The 20,733-nt window shown below is 34.7% G+C and overlaps 1 protein-coding gene across 3 annotated transcripts in view; it reads right to left on the minus strand.

Moving 5' to 3' along the window:
- Grid2 (glutamate ionotropic receptor delta type subunit 2) overlaps positions 1-20,733 on the minus strand; it is a 1,008,435-nt gene that overhangs the window by 816,696 nt on the left and 171,006 nt on the right. For all 3 annotated transcript variants that reach the window (XM_048333648.1, XM_048333649.1, XM_048333647.1), the window contains exon 2: positions 14,389-14,544. In XM_048333648.1, coding sequence (XP_048189605.1) covers positions 14,389-14,544 — 156 coding nt within the window. The remainder of the gene's footprint in view (positions 1-14,388; positions 14,545-20,733) is intronic.

Below are 20,733 nucleotides of genomic sequence, written 5' to 3' on the forward strand. Positions count from 1 at the left end.
TTGAAAGGGAATACCAAAATCGAGAGACACGGGGTAAAATAAGACAAACAACTAAAAAAGCAATACTTGCAAAACTGTTTGGTGTAAATGAACTGAACAACTCATGCGAGGGAAGGGTAAGGGGGAGGGGGAGGGGAGAATGTGGGATGATGTAACAAACAGTACAAGAAATGTATCCAACACCTAATGTATGAAACTGTAACCTCTCTGTAATTCAGTTTGACAATAAAAAAATATATATTAAAAAAAAGTGAATGGGGGAAGTGTTGCTGTAGCTCAAGTGATAGCGCACTAACCTTGAACACAAAGTTCAGGGACAGTGACTAGGCCCTAAGTTCAGGCCCCACAACACACACACACACACACACACACACACACACACACAGAAAGGAAGGAAGGGAGAGAGGGAGGGAGAGTGGGAGGGAGGGTGGGAAGGAGGAAAAGAAAGACCGAAAGAAAGTGAATTTGTCTCTGTTGGCAAGACGTATCTTCTGTGCACATCACCAGCACCCTTACCTGTTGGTCACAAAGCTGTACTTGCGACTAGACCAGCTTATTCCTTCTGTCTTTCAGAGCAGGAGTGCATGGCTTCAAATTTTCTCCCTTTAGTCCTTCCTTCATTTCATCTTCAACTCCGCATCATGAATTGTAATACATCTCTTTTTCCATTGAATTCTGTAGTACATTCCTCCTTCATGGACAACATACATATCGCCTGTAATCATATTCTTTCTGAGTGTACATTCCATCTTCATTAGTAGTTTTAATCTCTATGACTTCTAAATTCTTTAATTCTATCTCAGTATCTATGGAAATGGAGATTAATGTTGACTGAACTACTAAAGAATCACCTTGGAACACCAGTAATGCTGTGTGTGTGTGTGTGTGTGTGTGTGTGTGTGTGTGTGTGTGTGTGTGTGTCAGTACTGGAGCTTGACAGGACTTCGTGCTCAAGTGTTTTTGTTGTTATTTTAACCAAGGCTAGCTCTCTTACACTTGAGCAACACCTCCTCTTACATCTTTACGCTGCTTAAGTGAAAACAAGAATCTCACAGTCTTTCTTTTCTTCCTAGAATGGCTTCGAACCATGATCCATAGCTTTCAGCTTCCTGAGTAGCTAGGATTACAGGGATGAGCCAGCAGCACCTAGCACCTTTTCTACTTTTCCTGCTCTACTGCCTGGTGGTGTTTGTCCCTTTATTGTTCATTAGTAATAATAAAACATGACCCTGGGAAATAAGAGATTAAAAAAAAACAGCGCTATTGTAACTGAATATTACTAGATTATCAAGGCCGCAATAAATAATACAGAACATAAAGCTATCAGGAAACAGAAGTTGTGGGGTATACAATTTTACTAAAGTCATTTATGGCTTTCTCTTCACCTCTGTGACTTAGTAAGCAGCACTGCTACAAGGAACAGAATAAAGGAGATACGGGAAATTTTCTAATTAATTTTCAAATGGAAAATTAAAAAGTCAAGAGTTTGTGGACAAATGATTCATCAACTTCCATAGACAATGTAGAAGTGCTTTGTAAAAAGAGACATTTTAATACATAACTGGAGCACTGACATTCACAAAGTTCATTCTACCTGTCATATTAACATGAGTAAAAATAATTGTGTCCCCTTGAAGAACACAATGCTGTATTCAAACAGATGGTGGAAAGCCTATAGAAGATTAACTCTCTGTTCCTAATCAGTACTAATATTTCTGATGCTCAAGGATTCTGCCACTCAGCATTTTTAATGGCAAGCCAATCTTTGCAGCAGGGCTAAAATATCCATACACATAAGGATATCATCTTCAAATAGAAATGTAAGGTTTGTGTGAGTCATTCAAAGTTTTATGATGGAAGGCATATATTAAATTGAAATAATACATGCCAAGAGAGAATGCTTCTTGATTGTGTTGGAGAAGTCATCAAATCACTGTGTGAATAATATTAGTTAAATAACGGTACCAGCCGAAACCCCAAGAAGAATTAGTGACAAATCACACTGAAGCACGGTAGAGTCACAGGAGATTTCAAATAGTATAAAATCTTAGAAAGTCTACATCAGAGTTCAACATCGTACTTTGAAGCAGGTACTTGAAAGGGGTGGGATAAGGTCAAAGGGAAAAAGGCACATGAATGAAGAGGAGAAATGGAGGGAAATGTGGATAAGAATCTAATGTATACCCTATAAAATTAAGAAGAGTGGAAGGGGTGGGTAGGAGGATGATTGAGAATGTTGATAGGGGTGATCAGGATATAGTTTATTCATAAACTTCTTTTGTTAGATGGCAGATACTTTGTACAACTAAGAATACTAGTAGTAATAATAAATAATGTAATTTGAGAAGGCCTTTTGCTCTTTTTTTTTTTTTTAAAGAAAGTTATACAGTTGTGGGCGGGGTGTGAAGAGAGATAGTCCATGGATATTGAGCTAGGAGTTGTCAACAGCCCTTGGAGGAAAGGATAAAGAGGAAGAGAAGGAGTGAAGTTCACAAGGAGTAAAAGTAGACCACCCTGTCTTGAAATAAACATTCCTTGGTTTGAGACACAGAAGATGGAGAACAAACACCTTGATGCTCTCTCCTTCCCACTTCATAGGCCAGGACACCCATATGCAGATGTAATCAGAAGCCCTTGTTCGAGGCCCCATTGGGAAGGCTCTAAGAATAACAAATTACCATTACCTTGCTGGACCACAATTTCTTTATCTGTGAAATGCTAATAAGAATAGTACCTACCTTTTAAACCAGTGTTCAATTCGAAAATGTGAGGGTTTAGAGGGAGCCTTCCCCCAGGTCAAAGGACATGGGAAGTTACAAATGACTTAATGTGAGCTTATATAATTGGGCTTTTCAAATGAAACTCTTGTCAGAGTGCCCAGAAATTACAAACACAGTAGCTCTAAAATGAGTTTTCTCTCATAAGGTTCAATATGAAAGTATCTCTATACATTGCTGCGTATTAAAAGACTTGGACAATAGAGCCAACTTCATTCTTTCATTTGTTCTATGTGTGTGTATTCTCCCCTCTTGGAAGAAAAACATGTACAGGAAAAGGCCAAATATTTTCAAGCCTACATTTAAAATTAGGCTTTGAGAGGTTAATTCAAAACTAACCAAGTTCTTAATAATGAAGCCATTATACCCCAGATCCCAGGACCACTAAGTTTTCCTTTAAAACCTACTTAATTTGCAAAGGAAGCAAGAGAGACTGAAGATGATCTGGGTTATGAATCATAAGCACACTTACTACAGCCAGCAACTAACAACCTTGATGGTGGAGAAAGGAATCTGTCAGGGAACAGAGTACAAACATAGGTCTTAAAAAGATAATCTTGTTTCTCAAACACTGAAAACTATGTCTCCAAAGAATTTTCCTATTGCCAATAACCTTGGAATGATATTGTCTTCTATCTTTCCCTGGCAAAGTGGACCTATTCAGAAAAATAAAAATAATTTTAAAAGTATTTTACTTTCTAAAGTAACATGATATGATGCATATCTGCAATTCTAGCTTCTCAAGGAGGCTAAGGTTTGGGCAGTAAAGTCTACAAATTGGTGTCCCTAATTCACTAACAAAATTCCAGACTGGAGGCATGGCCCGAGTCATTATTTTCCAGCTGAGCAAGAAAACAGAGCAAGAGCTCTGAGGCCCTGAGTTATAATTTTGATTATTAGTAGTGATTCATTTCCTGCCAGGAGGCCTCCTTTAAGAATTTCCAAAGGAAGAAAATGAGGAATAATGATGCAATCTGTGTTTTTTTTTTTTTTTTTTTTTTGGCCAGTCCTGGGCCTTGGACTCAGGGCCTGAGCACTGTCCCTGGCTTCTTCCCGCTCAAGGCTAGCACTCTGCCACTTGAGCCACAGTGCCGCTTCTGGCCGTTTTCTGTATATGTGGTGCTGGGGAATCGAACCTAGGGCCTCGTGTATCCGAGGCAGGCACTCTTGCCACTAGGCTATATCCCCAGCCCCAATCTGTGTTTTACATGGCCCCTTGACATGAATTTTGAGTAACCTAAGGGTTAATTTAAAGTATAGGCATATATATTATCTTTTGACATATAGCCATACATGTATATAAGTTACATATATATGTAATTTTATAACATTTCCTTTTCCATTTTGATAGACAAAAGAAATAAAGATTTTACATTATGTTTTGAAAACTGAATCAATATTACAAAGAAGATGCTCACATAGCCACCATAAACACATAAACATACATCATATGTTCAAGAGGAATGTAAAATAACATTTTCTAATATAGAATCTATGTATATTAAAATATAATATAATTAAATATGGAGACAAGAACAAAAAATGTAAAACTAATCAGAAAAATGAAACTAGCAATTCCAAATAGTAAAGCTTATTGAAGAAATAACTGCAAAAGAATAACGGCAGGATTTGCGAGCAAGCTGAATGTGTTGTGTCAACTTTTATTCATTGATCTGTAAAAAAAAATAACGCTTGTTATTATTTATTTTCTTTCATCAGGCCCTCTACACCTTGCTTTGCTATATGAATGATTTCAAATGAGCACCTGAACTTACTCTGTTTGACATTGTTATAGTTTGGAACGAAACCTTAGCATAAAAGTTCAGGTGTTGAAGGAGTTGTTCCCCATAGAGCTGTATTCAAATATTTTGATTTTGGAAGGTGATTCATTCATGAAGTCTCTGACCTCATCAACTGAATAGCTCACTGACAGATTTAAAATTCCATGTCATTATTGGGAGGCGGAAGGGACTTAGGATTTGGTGCTGAATTGGAGAAAGTGAGGATGCGTGCTCTAGAATGATGTATCTTGTCCTATGCCTCTTCCTATTTCTTTGCTACCATAAGGTGATCTGCCTTCTTTCAATATTTTTTCTACCATGATATATTACTTCATGTCAGACCCTAAAGCAACCAGGCCACACAAACATGAAGAGAAACTACAGGAACCGTGAGCCAAAATAAATCTTTCCTCTTAAAAACATTTTTTGCAGGCATTCTGCACAGTGACAGAAAGTGGACTCACACACTTATTATGTAAGTACAAAAATATGTTTGGAATTCAAAGTAAAACCATTAAAATATTCTCTGCATTAGGGTTGTTTTATACTTCAATTTGCATAACAGCTTCCCTGCGAGCACCTTCCACTTTGGACTATATTTATCATACATAATAGACACTTTTAAGTATTATACATTTGAAAAATGCAGCATAAGGAAAAAAGAAATGAGTTTAGCCAATCTCAGTACCATATCATTACCAAGAATGAAAGGAGTAAATATGTTTGGAAATAAGATGAGAATTTCTCAGAAAAAAATATGGCATAATGTCACATTATTGAAAAAAATAGCATTGACAATTCAAATCAAACCAATGACCAAGCTTTTAGAGTTAAAATTTGCCCATGTATAGAGAGAGTGCAAATGTGCAAAGCTCAGAGTGATAACCTTTTAAACCATCATGTCAGAAATAAACTCAAATAGCAGAGTTGATGCATCTCTCAAATCATAAAGCTTTCCTTGAATTCATTTACATGTTTGACCTTCATATATATTACTCTTCTACAACATTATGCTTCTCTACAACTGAATCCCATTTAGTTATGACTCAGTGCCTTATTTACTTCCCTGATTGTATTCAGCCTACACAAATCATCAGAAAGCTTTAATTTGGTCTCCATGGGCTTTCTGTACTTCCCAGAAATGGTAACAAGGTATTTTAAATCCTCCTAATGCTAAGTAGCATGTTGCAACATCAGTTATTTTCCAAATGAATTTCACTAGAAATATGATTCTCATCTTCCTGTGCTAACTAGCAGAACTAGTCTGGGAAAGGGGATGGGGACTTGGTAGAAAGGCAGAAACATTTCATTCTGTAATGTTTTCACAACCAAAACATTCATAATCTTGATGAGGAAAGATCCAGCTGGGCAAAATTATGACTAGGTAGTGACTAGGTAGATTATAAGGGTAGAGTCAGAGGTATCCATGGAAACCACCAGGAAAAGTAGAGGATGTTTGAAAGGATGCATGGGTACAATGCTGTTAAGCCATTATCTACTCCTCTATTATTAAAATGGTTTCTGATTAGTAGACACACAAGCCTACCATAATTACAACCACGCATAATCATTACACAATAATCACATAATCACAGTAACCCCATTGAGTGAATATTTGTCTACATTTTACAAATGGTGAGTCAGTCACAAGGGATGTTCAAAACCCACAGATAGATGAATGACATCAAACTAAAGCCTTCTGGGCTAAACGAGAAGTAGACATCATGAATTCCTATAATACTTATAGAGGGCCAAGGATTAAATGATGGTTGCATGCATAGAGCTTTATAAGGACACAGTGTCAGAACATGAAGAAGGAGATATGCACATACAGTCAGAGTCCAACCTAAGATCACAGAATGTTGATGAAGATAAACAGGCAAGATTACGGGGTAGCCAATGAGAAGCACTGCTATGTGCAGAGTAATTAGATCAAGACTGAACTCTTACGGGGCCTCTGAAAGTGCTTGCATTTTCTTGTTCTTTTTCTATGTTATTTTGGCATCTTATATTTTCTATTTTTAAGGTGAATATTCCAATGATAATTCTTTGGAGAATTCCAAGACATTTCAACAAAAATGTTATACCACAGTCCAGAAGGCTACACATAGTATGATTGCTGTAAAATTTACATAATACTAAGAAAATACATGTAAAATATAAAATACAAATACAAAAATACAAGAAACCAAGTTATTCTCTGTACTCAAGCAGGCCAACTGGATCAGGAGAAACTTAGCAATAATACTGACACTTTTTGAAATCGTAAGCCACCCTTGGTTTGTCAATATGAATGCCAAATATTTTTTAGGATTTCTCAATAGACTTTCATTGCAACTGCAGAGTATAGGTAAGCAGAGCTGTTGTTGTTGTTGTCACTGTTATTATTATTTTGTGTGTGTGCTAGCACATAGGCTCAGGGCCTGGGACGTGTCCCTGAGCTTTTGTGCTCAAAGCAAGTACACATTTAAGCCACCACGCCACTTCTGTTTTTGTTTTGTTTTGTTTTAGTAGCTTATTGAAGATAAGAGTCTCACAAACTTTCCTGCCCAGGCTGGCTTTGAACCACAATCTTCAGATCTCAGCCCCCTGAGTAAATACAGGCATGAGCCACTGGTGCTCAGCTGAAAAAGAAGATTTTAGTCCAATAAACCCTATATTAGCAATGACATTAAGATACATAGGTGACTCTTTCACCAAGTCACAACAAAAAGAACAATAATGGATGGAGATATCCTACCATAATCATGTACTCTATGGACAGATTAAGAAACAGAAGAATAAATGGTTGCTATTATGAACAATACTTCAGCAACAATAAAAGAATAAATGTTTACTGCCCTTAAACTCAGCTTGCATAAATGGTGAGACAAAGGACAAAGGGTGAATCAATGCAACAGTGATATTCACAAGACAATGTGTTGAAAATTAACTCTAAGGGGGAAGGGGCTATGGAGGTGGGAGAAAAAATGGGGGGGGTAACAACAATGACAAAAAATGTACTCACTACCTTACGTATGTAACTATAACCCTTCTGTACATCACCTTGACAATACTATTAATTTTTTTAAAGCTGATAATGAATTTTCTTAATAAATCAAGACCCAGGGTAGCATATATTGCTAAAATGTATAGTTTATGATTTAATTTACATAATAGTATATAACTGTAGATAGTGAGGTAAGAGCTCTCAAAGGGAAATGACTATAAAATGAAAAAATCGTGAGCTATACACATCTGAATTTCAGTCCAATCTCAGTACTGGTGACCTGTTACCTTAAGAGTATGGTATTAAATGAAACAAGAATAACATTATAATATTGCCAAAAATGCAGGATAATTAAACTATGGAACTTGCATCTACATCAATATTTAAAGATGAGTGTTTCCCATTTCTGTTTGAAAAGTACATTTTTGAAAGGTAGATCACCTTGTTCCTTTTGACTATTAGCATACGTTAAAGTCTAAATTACATATTGAAGGGAATAGTATGTCTTTTTATGCTTTAAACTCCATGAGATTCCTCAAGTATATTTTAATACTTTCCATAACTTACTGTGAGTTCTTGACCTCCTTTATTATCTTCTATTGTAGCTGGCCTAACCTTGGAATAACGTAAGACATTTAATCAGTACTTGGGAGGATTAGACTGAGTATTCTCCAAGTTTGATTGCAAATACCTTTTACTTTAATTCCCTTAATGGGCAATTCTCCAATGGCAGAGGTGAGTGAAATATTTAAGGTAATATGTAAAGATGTTGAATCTTATAGATATACATTTGTTTACACTTTAATGCCACACTGATGAAGAGTACTGCAGATTACAGAGTAGGAACATGTGGATTTCAGACGATATGAGTTGGTCGTTGGAATGTGGCTGGTAGGGACAAAAAGTGACTGAAGTGTTGGCAGGAAATGGAGGGGAAACTGGCTGGGCTAAACTTCCCAGCCCCTAAGTGATCATGGACCATGCCATTGTCAAGGAGGTATCCAGTATCCTACCTCATATCCGGGTATTTGGAGACTGCAGGCTAACTGCATTATTTATTCTCTCCACACTTCATATATGGACATGAGCAAGAGCTGTGCTCTGCCTTGAGGTTAAGCCCTGGGATTCAAAGCAAAAATGGCTTTGACTCTTGAGAGGGGAAAGAGCAATGCAAGTGGCTTTGAATCTCTGGAAGAGGAATGAAAAACAGGATAAATAAACGAATGAGAAGAAGTATAGGTGCATAATCTTTAGTGTTTCTTTTAAATGTCTAATCCAACTAACTGAAGTTTAGTGTATTGCCAAGTGATTCAGAATAGTAGGTGGGATTGGAGTTGTCAAAACTGGTCAGAGAAACACAAGTTCATGAACAATATAACTTTGCAGCCTTAAGGTATAATAGTTGCAACAACTAAAGGAGTTTAGAATTAATAGGGTTTTGTCACAATAAAATGTCCATTTAAAGCACAGGGAAATGGAAATTATGAGACTAAGCATAAGAAAAAGGATCAAATTGTGCCGACACACAAATCATTCTTTTACATTTACATTCGCTTTGAATCCAAATACTTTCAAAGAATTGGATGTCATTTTTTAAATGATGCTGACATCATTGATGGTTAACTATATGGTTCAAAGTGGTTAACAGCATTTAAAAGAAGTTTTATAGGGGCTGGGGATATAGCCTAGTGGCAAGAGTGCCTGCCTCGGATACACGAGGCCCTAGGTTCGATTCCCCAGCACCACATATACAGAAAACGACCAGAAGCGGCGCTGTGGCTCAAGTGGCAGAGTGCTAGCCTTGAGCGGGAAGAAGCCAGGGACAGTGCTCAGGCCCTGAGTCCAAGGCCCAGGACTGGCCAAAAAAAAAAAAAAGAAGTTTTATAAAAGTTTTACATTTTATTTCGTATAAAATAATTGGTACTAATTAGTAACTATATAACTCATGACTTACACTGTAGGTATTTTTTTTCTTATGGGAACGCTTATTTCAAAATGTTTTAGCTCAATGTTACCACTTATGACAATTGCATAATGTTTTATATCCTTCTTGGCAAGAATCATAAGGATATAAGAATGACACTGCATTATTTCTACATTTACCTTCCAAGGTAACTTTTTGCAACTGTGTTCCTTAACTCTCCTGACTTGGTTTTCTCACAGTCTCGTCTTTCATGACCAAAACTTGCTGTTCTCATCCACAAGCTGACAAAGTAAGATATTTGCTTCTACTTTTGACAGATTCTTCTGTGAATTTCATACCATGCAATTTTATATCTGTGATCTGTACAGTACTTAGATTCACAGAGAATTATTCTATATAAGAAGAGTAGAAGGGAAATCTAACAAGAGCTCTCTGGGCCAGGTCCATTAAACTAGCACAAGGTCTTTTCTGAGTTCTGGTGATAATAATAAATTATTTGGGTTGCAGTGAATAGGTGTATGAAGTAGCAGAACATAACAAAGGTGCCATATATTTTTAAAAATTTATTTCAAATTCAGTCACGGGAAAGCTAGGAGTAATTTCAAAAAATGAGAATACTCCTCTATGGATGAATTAGATAATGAACATTTGGATAAGGTTTAAAACCTATGAGTGTATTCTAAAGTGTCATAAAACTGAAGAGATTAAAGTGATTTTAAAAATACATCACATATGTCTTGAATTCTCCATTTTTTACAGCTGAGGAAATCCAAGATGGAAAAAACCAGAGCAATATATACTATTCAACTGGGTATAGCATCCCGATTACAATGTTTCTACAATTATAGGTTCTGAGTATAAAGAATACATATCAAATACATATCAAAATATATCAGTCTGCTATATTTTAAAATTCCCCTCAGTACTTGCGAAATTCCTAGAATACAGTTATGTATGTCTGAGTATACACCTTTATACGAAGACTAGAATAAATTATCTCTCTCTCTGTGCATATGTGTGTATAGTTAGATACTAGATATAGCAAGAAAAAGTAGACTGTGAGGGTATTGGATAGCATAAGTTTTCTGTTCCATATATAATTGCCTAATAACCACACAAGAACTTACAAGAATTTTCAACCTCTCTGAGTCTCAATTGGTCATCTATATCCCGGAAATATTCCAGAGTTACATTATTACATACAAATCTCAATAGATGGTGATGTTTTCAAAAGTAGCCCCTGTATTTTTTTCTTTAGTAGGATGTTGTTTTCATTTAATTGGAAAAGCCATCTCTCAACTACCAAAGCAACTGTCAAAAAGAAAATGTCTCCAAAAAAATATGTTCAGTTAAATGATGAAAACTTTCATCTTCTCTTCAATATTCTAAACTGTGGAACAAAAGAATATTAGGGAATTATCTACAAATGAACTGAAATGTATAGAAAGGTAACTTTATAAAGGCAGGTAGTTTGTTATCATATTACTTATAACAAATATATTTCAAACACTCATTTATCTAAAGATCTAGTATAGATGTGACAATAAAAATACAGTCAAAAATTAATTGATCATTAGAGTGTGGACTATTTGTGTTTTTTATAACATATTTTGTCCTAGAAACTCACTTTTAGGAGAATAATAACTGACTAAAATGCAGTGTAACCAAAGCTACCAAAGATGATTTTAATACCAAGTCTGTCTGCGAATTAAATAGGCTGCTTAATGGTACGATCCTTTCTCTTTTAGTAAGAAACAAAGACAACAGAAAAACAAAGAAAAATAAATTTCTTTAAACTAACTAGCTCTTAACAGGACTGACTGGAAGAAATTCTAACAAAATTTATCTGGAACTTCAGACATGCGTGATAATTCTGTTCAAGTATTAGAAGTTCAAAATCAGACAGACAGACAGATAGATGAGAGAACCCCAAATCATGAATAACTGTAAGTTATTAAGAAATGTTAGTAGATCAGAAATCAGGATTATATCATTAAATTTTTGTCTCTGCTCAAGAGAAAAATATGTTAATATTTAAATTATAGTTTTTAATAGCATTAAAGATGTGATCATAAAAATGGTTGTCTTTGATGACACATTTTATCCTTAATTACTTCTTCATAACATTTAAGAGAGTAGTATCTCTGAATTATTTCTTGTTCTCTTTTAACTTGTATATTTTGCCCTCTATTTTGCAAACTGACAAGAGGTCTTGAGATGGCTGTTTTTACTACTAAAATGAATTTGAAGCCTCTCTAATAGGGAGGGGGGAGACAGATCATCTCCAAAGCTGCTTAGAACTGATTTCAGGTTCATTACTCAGAGCAGAAGACAGTCAAAATAACTGGCAACTAGCAAACCCAGCAAACTATCAAACTTTCCTTCTGTTTGACAAATACCTACTGGTATCTACCTGGGAAATATTTCCTGTCTCCATATGATTCCAATATCACCATTTCTTTCAAGCCCTTATAATTCTTTTGATAGACATTTTTGTTTCTTGAAGTTAACCAGCAGCAGAATGGTTACACAAACCAATATGCAAAAGGATATCCCTGGATTATTTCAAAATCTGTCTTTACTTTTCAAATTTAGTCAAGAAAGGCTAGAAGGACATATTTATTCTGAATTCTTTTCTATGTATTGCTATCATTTCTTTATATGCTAATGCTTTTTCCAGTCAAGATATATTTTTAAAAATAGTATTTTTTAACTGAAACTGACATATAGTTCCTCAGAAGATAGTAACAAAAACAAATTGGTCCTCAAGATTTCCTGTTATTACTCTGGTCATTAAATCTACAGATTAAAAAGAGATAAAGAGAATTTTAAAAATGAGTAACATGAATTCTAATTGGTATATTCAGAAATTACCATGTATCTTTGTTTGCTGGTGTCTTAGCCTGTGATCCTAGCTAGTCAGGAGGCTGAGAGATGAGATTTGTAGTTTGAAGCCAGCCAGGGCAAGAAAGTCTGTGAGACTATTATCTCCAATTAACTAACAAAAGCTGGAAGTGGAGCTGTGTTTCAACATGGTTGAGCACTAGCCTTCAACAAAAAACTCAAGGACAGCACCTGGGACTAAGTTCAAGACCCAGGACAAGCATACACAAAATAATTATCATATGTCTTCCTCAAATTTTAATTAAGTTACAGGTGATTCTATGAATTTTAACTTTTGACAGCTTTTAAGTATTTTCATGCAAATATGTATTTATATAAAGCCTCAATTTCTCAGGATAATTTTAAGTGTAAATACTTGAATGTTTATTTCAATGTGACTTTTGTATTGACAGTTTCTAAATTTAAAAACATATCATTGTATTCTATATTTTATTGTTGTAAAGTTACCTTTTCATTAAAAATTTTTCTTCATCCATTATACATTACTTCCTCTAGCCAATTAAGAATTAAAAACACCTTTATCTTACCATTCCTCGTCTTCATATACTAACAGAAGCAAACACAAATTTCAACAGCAATAAGATCTCTGGATCAAGTACAAATCTCAGTGAAAGTTACCTGAATATTAAACAGACATAATAGTAGATGAAAAGGAAACCCTTTTCAAAAAATTAGTTTTCTTTACCTTTGCTCTTCCATGTTTGTCTTTCCTGCCAATCTTACTACATCTGATGTAGTTTGTCTTCCTATTCTTTTGCCAAATGCTACTTAAAATTTAATTGTGAAAACTGTTCATGTGTGTAAGTAAATTTGGGATTCTTTGTATTTTGTATAAATGTATAGTCACAATAAAATATAGAGCAAGTAGTTTAATAGTCTGGGTTGCTGTAACAGAATGCCTTATACCAGGTGACTTACAACCAACCGAAACATATTGTTCACCATCCTGAAGGGGGAGAAAGCCAGGATCAAGACACAGCAGATTCCTTGCCTAGTGAGGTTTCCCTTTATTTTCTGCTCCATAGACAGAGTTCTTTGTGTGTTCTCTGAATGGGCAAAGGAATGGAGCTCCTTTAGTAAGGACATGAATCCCATCAAGCACATGAAGTTCTTATGACCTATTATCTTCTGAAAGTCCAACCTCTTAGCACCACCATCATGAAAACGAGAATTCAACACAGAAATGTGAGAACACCAAAATTCAAAAGCTACAATGCAGAAACAATCAATGCTTTACAGAAGGAGCTTAACATTCCCTTACAGGAATAGCATCAAAAATATAACCCAAAGGTTAAATCTTCATTAATAGGAGATCATTCATAGGCAAGCATTTCATGATAGTAAAATTATTCAGTAGAGTAAAAATAATCCATATTACCTCCTATCAATTAAAACTTTTAATTCATTCAAGTAAACCGAGTGTAGAGGAACATACTTTAATTACTTTGAAAGCTATAGAGGGTAAAACACACACACACACACACACACACACACACACACACACACACACATAAAATTTATAGCCTAGGTCAGTATGTTAGGATCTCAGTACAAAATCTTTGATTTGTATGTAATGCTGAAAGTTATTCCTTTTGGCAATACATTTGTCATGAATACACCTGAAATGTAATCGCAGCCTGAAACAACACTCATGGCGGCAGTTAACCCAGAGAAATCCAAAGTCAAACCTCAGCGAGAAAAATCATATTTTAAAGGAATGCTTCATTTATATTGAAGTCATGTCCTAAAGGTTTTCATCGTAAACATTTCAGTCCACCTTGTCATCATATTTCAATTAAAACAATAGCTTTCTGCTTTATGTCCTTGCAGAAAGAGAAGACAGCTTATAAAGACTTGCAGAAGAAAACTTTCAAAGGAAAGTAGCACCCAATTAGAAGCAACAATACAAACAATGACATCCACCTTTCATTTCATTCCAGTGCTTCTAATTTCATTGCCATTGAAACTGGACAACTGCCAAAATAAGCAAACAGCATACTGAGGGAATCTTACCTTCTTGAACTGCCTGGAAAGGGTTGTTGCCATCAACAAATGTCACCGAAAATGTGATTTTTTCAGTCTGTAAGATTTCCTCATTCTGATTAAGGTCACCAACTGCTGTGCGAAACACCTCATCATCCTTTTTAGCAGATTCATCAAAAATTGCTCCTAGAAAGAAGTGAGTGTTGGCATTAGACAAGAACATAAACACTCTGCAGTGCCCTGTGGAAAAGAGATCTGCATATTAAAAAATAACTTACATTTTCACATAAAACATACATGTTATGGAAACACAGCTTAGTGGAAGTCCATTATACCCTGAGGATAATAACAGAGTTACTTCTTTAAAAGGAGATGATAAACAGCACTTGTACATGTTCCAAGGGAAAGTTAGATTGGGCAATGTAATGAATTCTGAAGGACTTTGTACAAAAGGCACAGTGAATAATACATTGGAAATCTTTTACTATATTCTCAGATTTCATTGAAAGCATTTTCCCCCTCTGAGTGATAGGACATAAATTAAGGAACATGTCAGAGGGCCCATTACAAAACTGAGAGAAGTCAGATTTTCTCTTAGGATCTGAATTCTGTTGGCTTATTTCCTTCTTTTCTCTTTTCTTCTATCTTTTAATGAGCAAGATTTTCATTTCTTTTATAATAGTTAATTATTTTAGATGGAAAATTTAGAGCCATACAAATCTAAGTGCTGGGACTAGCTGTGGCACTTTTCAGGGCCATAAAAAAAAAATGGCCATGAGCAATGTGACTGGCTTTTTTCTGAGAATGTCCTCATCCAGGCACAATGGTTATACGCATCACTTCTAAAAGCAAAGTGCTCAAAGCCAAATCCTGATGTGGGCACTTGTTAAACATAGAACCTTGAGAAAAATATTCAGATCTTAAGATTCGCATTCACCCTCTGTATAACTGAATGGAAATAATATGTAGATATGCAGGTGTTTGCAGCATTCAGATAATAATATTTAGATGGAAGTTATCTGTAAATGCTGGTATCTTCTTCCTTTTAAAATAGAATTCCTGAAGTCAGAACATTGGTAAGCTTACAAGACATTACATTAAATGAAGTCAGCTAGATGCAGAAGAAAAATACTCTCTCATTTCATATACATATACAGTCTAAGAAGCCAGACTCAGAAGCAGTGAGCACAACATTGCTAGGAGGAATCTATGTGTATGTTTGGGAGAACTTGGAAATGTATGACAAATGGGACACACTGGCAGTTGATAGGATGAATCAATCTAAAGACCTAATGTCCAGTAATATTAAAACTACAGTGAATGAAAATCAGAAACCATGAATGTAACTATATAAAGTGATGATTATATTAATTTACTTGTCTCTAGGAATCATCTGCTTATGTTTATAAATAAAAAAGCAAAATCAAAGATCATAAAATATATGATAAAATAATTAATAAATACTCTCAAATGGTCCTTGACATTTTCATTTATTTTTAATGATAGAGTATGTCATTGATTTTTTTTTTAAATACCAGGTCATATTGCTCTCGTTAGCTATATTATACCAGTAGGGACACAAAAAATTATAGAACTTAACATCTGTGCAAGAAACACATCATCATAATAGTCAGAATGTTGGGAGTGTCCCAATGCCCTTGCTGTGAGTCATTGCACCCATGATGAATGAAAATTTTTAATGTGAATCATGTATATGTATATACATGCAGCACATACATATACACATATATATCTTTTGCACAAATACATACATATGTGTAAATGCAGACCCTTCATACAGTTCCCTTTATTTAACATATTTCACTCCTTAGCCTTCTAGTCAAATGGATGTGCAAATATCAAATGTATATGAAATGCGTGAGTTGAAACATAATTTAACAGGCATGAAGCTATGTCTCGTTCCAATAAATTATTGCTGGTTACTCTCAAACTCTAAGAAACATAGGAGAGACATCACTTTCTTATTGTAACTCACTTACATTTGCATGGTATTCATACTTGAACATGTAAACTCTAATATTGCCTTCTATTTCTTGTTTTGAATAGCTGTACATTGTACCTGTGTATTGCAAAAATGTTACTAATTTCAAGTTGGCATAAGATACTTATTATATAGTAAACAGTGGATGAAGATTTTTTACAACTGTTACAAAATAGATGAAATAAAATACTTCAATTTTTGACCTAGCCTGTCTTTCTGAAACAGATAGGACTATATATGCTTTTGAGACAGGATTTTGTACAACCATTTTGACAATGGGAAATTTATCTTGCTGATTGAAGCCATTTTCATGCAGACTCATTTAAATATGGGATAATTCTTGTACAAATATAGATTAATGATTACATTAAAATTCAATACTCTCAGATGCTGATATACAAGTTTATCACCTTGCTAGGAGACATGATATAAATTCTCTATAAGTAGGATTGAAGTAAACAATTCATTTTAGACGAGATAACTAAAAATCTTTCCAAACAGAGGGAATGTGTGTTTATACAGAGATGCTTCAACTTGTCATGGATTCTAAATGAGACTTTTCCAAACAGGAATTTCTAATCAACCTTATTTTATAGCAGCTGATGTTACTGACTTCTGAAGATCGGGGAATCTATTTTTAATGAGAGTCTTTTCCTATTAACTGACAGAGCACTTAATATTGCCCTACACATTAAATCTGACTTCATAAATAAATAGCAGAACCCTGAAGAAATGATAGCAAATTAATCAATTCAATGCTGAAGTAAGATATACCAGAAAAAAATAGTTCAAAAGAAGATGTTTGTTTTTCTGCTAACAGTAAAATGTGGACAGAGGAAACACTTCATCATACTGCAAACACCCAAACTGAAGAATAGGAAACCTTCGTCAACATTTTAAATCCCAGTTATTTACTTATTCCTTCACTTCGGCTATGCTATCTCATCTTAAATTTGGCTTTGTTCCAGAAGGATATGCAGCATTCCACATGACACAAAAAAGAACTTGATGTGTTTCCCATGAAGAATCCTAAAAAATGAGGTCCTTAAATCCAAGCACTTCCAGCCCTCACAGCCGTGATATCACATTGCATTACTACACATGAATTAACCAGTGTAACCCAATATGCAAGAGTGTAGATTTGCTTTTCATATGACTTGTCAACTGCAAAATGTCATAGCTGTATGACTTATGTGATATCACAGCCCCTTGTTCCTTCCCAGGCATTGTCATTCACGTGGCTCTACATCCAGCTAATGTACAATCTTGAATTTGGAGGCAAATTGGACTTACCAAACTGAAATGACCCTTCTGTACACACATATAGCCACAGACATAAATGGACATACATCAACAGATTATCCTGGACATATGCTTCCCTTTGCTCAAGCTGGAAGGAATAATGACTACTTGGTAAAACAGAAAAACAATACGTTTGAAGAGTTATTGAGCCTTTTTGTAGTTAGCTATTTTCATTATTAGAGGTTGATATTGTTACTTGCAGTGAGGAGGAAATGTTTCTAATCCTTAGAACAAAGATGGCGCCGCAGGTGGGTGGATTGATGGGTTTTCAAATGAAAGTTTCCATGTTTACTTATCTTCTTATAACTAAGGAAATCTCATAACTCCTTGGGTTTGTAGTACATATGGGACCACTCCATAAAGTTCTACTCCATAAAATTCCACTCCATTAAATTCTGACGAATTTAAGTGGCAAATTAGAAACATGTGAAGAAATATCAAACTGAAGAAAAAGTCATGAAATTATAATGTGTAATATGCTTAAAACTATGTTGATGTCTTAATGTAGAATTGTGGCAAGGTGTGATGCATAAAAGCCCTAATATAATATACTCATGGGATATGATAAACTGCTGTATAAATCAAAGATTAATAGGTGGTGAAAAGATATAGTACATCTACTTATTTAACAAAACCAAATCATATTTTAAAAGACATATTTAAAGATACCTAAGATACTTGAAGACTTAGAACTGGGCACCTTTGCTTGGATCAAGTTTGTAGTACAAGCTAAAATCTGGAAGATTAGTGGTTCAAAATTAGCCCATGCAGAAAAACATAAAATACTCAATCTATAATTCCCCATCAAATTGTTGTACTAAAAGGCCTGTTCAAATGGTGTAGCACTAGCTGTAGTAACTTGCAAATGCATTTGAATGCATGTGAATTTAGCAGAGTTAATATTATAACTCCAAAAGAACTAAGTCATTCAGTAAGTACTAGCTATATCCTTTATTTAGAATCTTTTTTTGTGTGTGATGAACTTAATAGGCAATCAGGGAAATTCACAAAGGGAATTTCATTCCTGCCAATGGCCTTTTTTTCTCAGGCCTATTTTCCAACAACACTGAAATTCACCTTTTATTTGGAATTTCTGCATAACTGTCCACATTGCTGTTTGTAAAACTTCTAGAAATTTGTGGAGACCAGGAATTTCAGGATGCTTAAACAGACTTTTGAAAAAGATAAATTGTGTTCTCCTTGTAGAAAATCATCATTCTTTCACATGAGAAGTGATCCTTTCAGAAGAATGTATGCCTTTAATCTGTTGGGTTGGTAAGTTAGAACTCAAGTCCAGTACTTCTAGTAAGAATTATTTGTTACTTGTCCAAGTTCAATGGTATCCATTTTTCTTCTCTTATTAAAGGAGTAGTGCTTAAAACTATATTATTGTCTCTCTTTTCCTATTGAAATTGTGAAGAAGTCCGAAGCTTTGATGCTGTGTTGCAGTCCCTTTTTCATTACAGATCTATAGAAACAATGTCCAGGCCATTAGAACAAAGGTAAGTGTCATGATATGCAAGAACAACTGGTATGCTATAATACCCCATAAATATGACACAGACATTCAAACCCTTCCAAATATAATACCATGCATTAAGAAAATAATAAGGTACCACTTGAAAAGTCTGTTCAGGAGAAGAGCTGCAGATATTTTTAGAAATGGAACAGATTTAATATTTTGCCTCCTGTAACAATTCAGTCTATCTGATTAATACTGCCTAATCTTCAATTTCAAAGAAGTATGGAACTGGCATACATCACTAAAGATAAAATCTTATGTCAAAGAAATATGTGTATTGAAATCAAGGAGAATATTCTCTCTTAGACGAGTTAAACGTAGTGTAAACACAGATAATGTAGTTTGGGCTTTCTCCTATATATCTGATTTTAGGCAAATGGCTAGAATTTAATCTTTTGCGAGATGAAGAAGAACATTTTGTTAATTTCAATTTATTTAGGTTAGGTGCTGAAATTAAGCACTTTAACACTCCTTTTGTTTCTAAAGTCCATACATCCTATAATATATCTCAGGTAGGAAGAAAGAAACTTCCTGATATAAGTTGCAAACTCCGTGGTTTTATCACATCTGCTTATGTCTGTGATTTTATCATCATTTACTTCATGAGCATGTTTAAAAAGCACAAATGAAGATTCCTACCTGATATTATCTAAATCAAGGATGGAGTACAGGATTCTAACACTGATACCAGAAGAAAACTAGCTTGTTTTGCCAGCCACAAAGCAAAATCAAAGACTTAAAAACATGCACAGGAGAAAAGACAATCTCTTCAACAAATAACACAGGTAAAGCTGGTTATCTACATACAGGAAAATGAATTCAGAGCCTGTCACCTTGTAAGAAAATCAACTTCAAATGGATTAAAAATCTAAGTGAAAGTTCTGAAATAAAGGAACTATTAAGGAGAACAGGGAATGTTGTGGAACATATAGGTTTACAGTCCTTGAATAGGACAACTTGGGGTGCTTAGTAAATAAGAGCAATAATTGAAGACAGTAACTGTATCAAATAAAAAGTGTCTTCACAGCCAGAAGAATAATTACTAAAACCAAGAGACAACACACAGAATAGGAGAAAATCTTCAACAGATGAATAGTCATATTGGACAAGGAATTGAAACACAACAATAACCATCAGTGAAAGAACACATGGGTTAATGGATGGAACTGAAAACTCAGAAGTAATACAAGTGGCTAATATATACAAGAAGAACTGTTCAATCTCTTTAATCATAAAGGACATGGAAATAAAAATTATACTAGGGTTCCTTCTTATCTCAGTCAGAAAGGAAAATAAGTAAAATAAATATTGTGAAAGATATGGGAAAAAGGGACCCTCATAAACACTGTTACTTGGGTTATAAACTAGTGCAACCAATATGAAAGTTTGCTACAAAATTAAAAAAATACAAGTATCTTATGATCTTCCCATTCTATAGTTAGTCATATATCTGAAGGAGCACAAATTAAAAAAGAGAAATATTGAATACTACTGTTTATGAAAACTCCATTCACAATAGAAGACCTGTGGAATCATATGAGGTTCCTAA

Source organism: Perognathus longimembris, chromosome 24, assembly GCF_023159225.1.
Source record: "Perognathus longimembris pacificus isolate PPM17 chromosome 24, ASM2315922v1, whole genome shotgun sequence".
NCBI classification, from domain to species: Eukaryota; Metazoa; Chordata; class Mammalia; order Rodentia; family Heteromyidae; genus Perognathus; species Perognathus longimembris.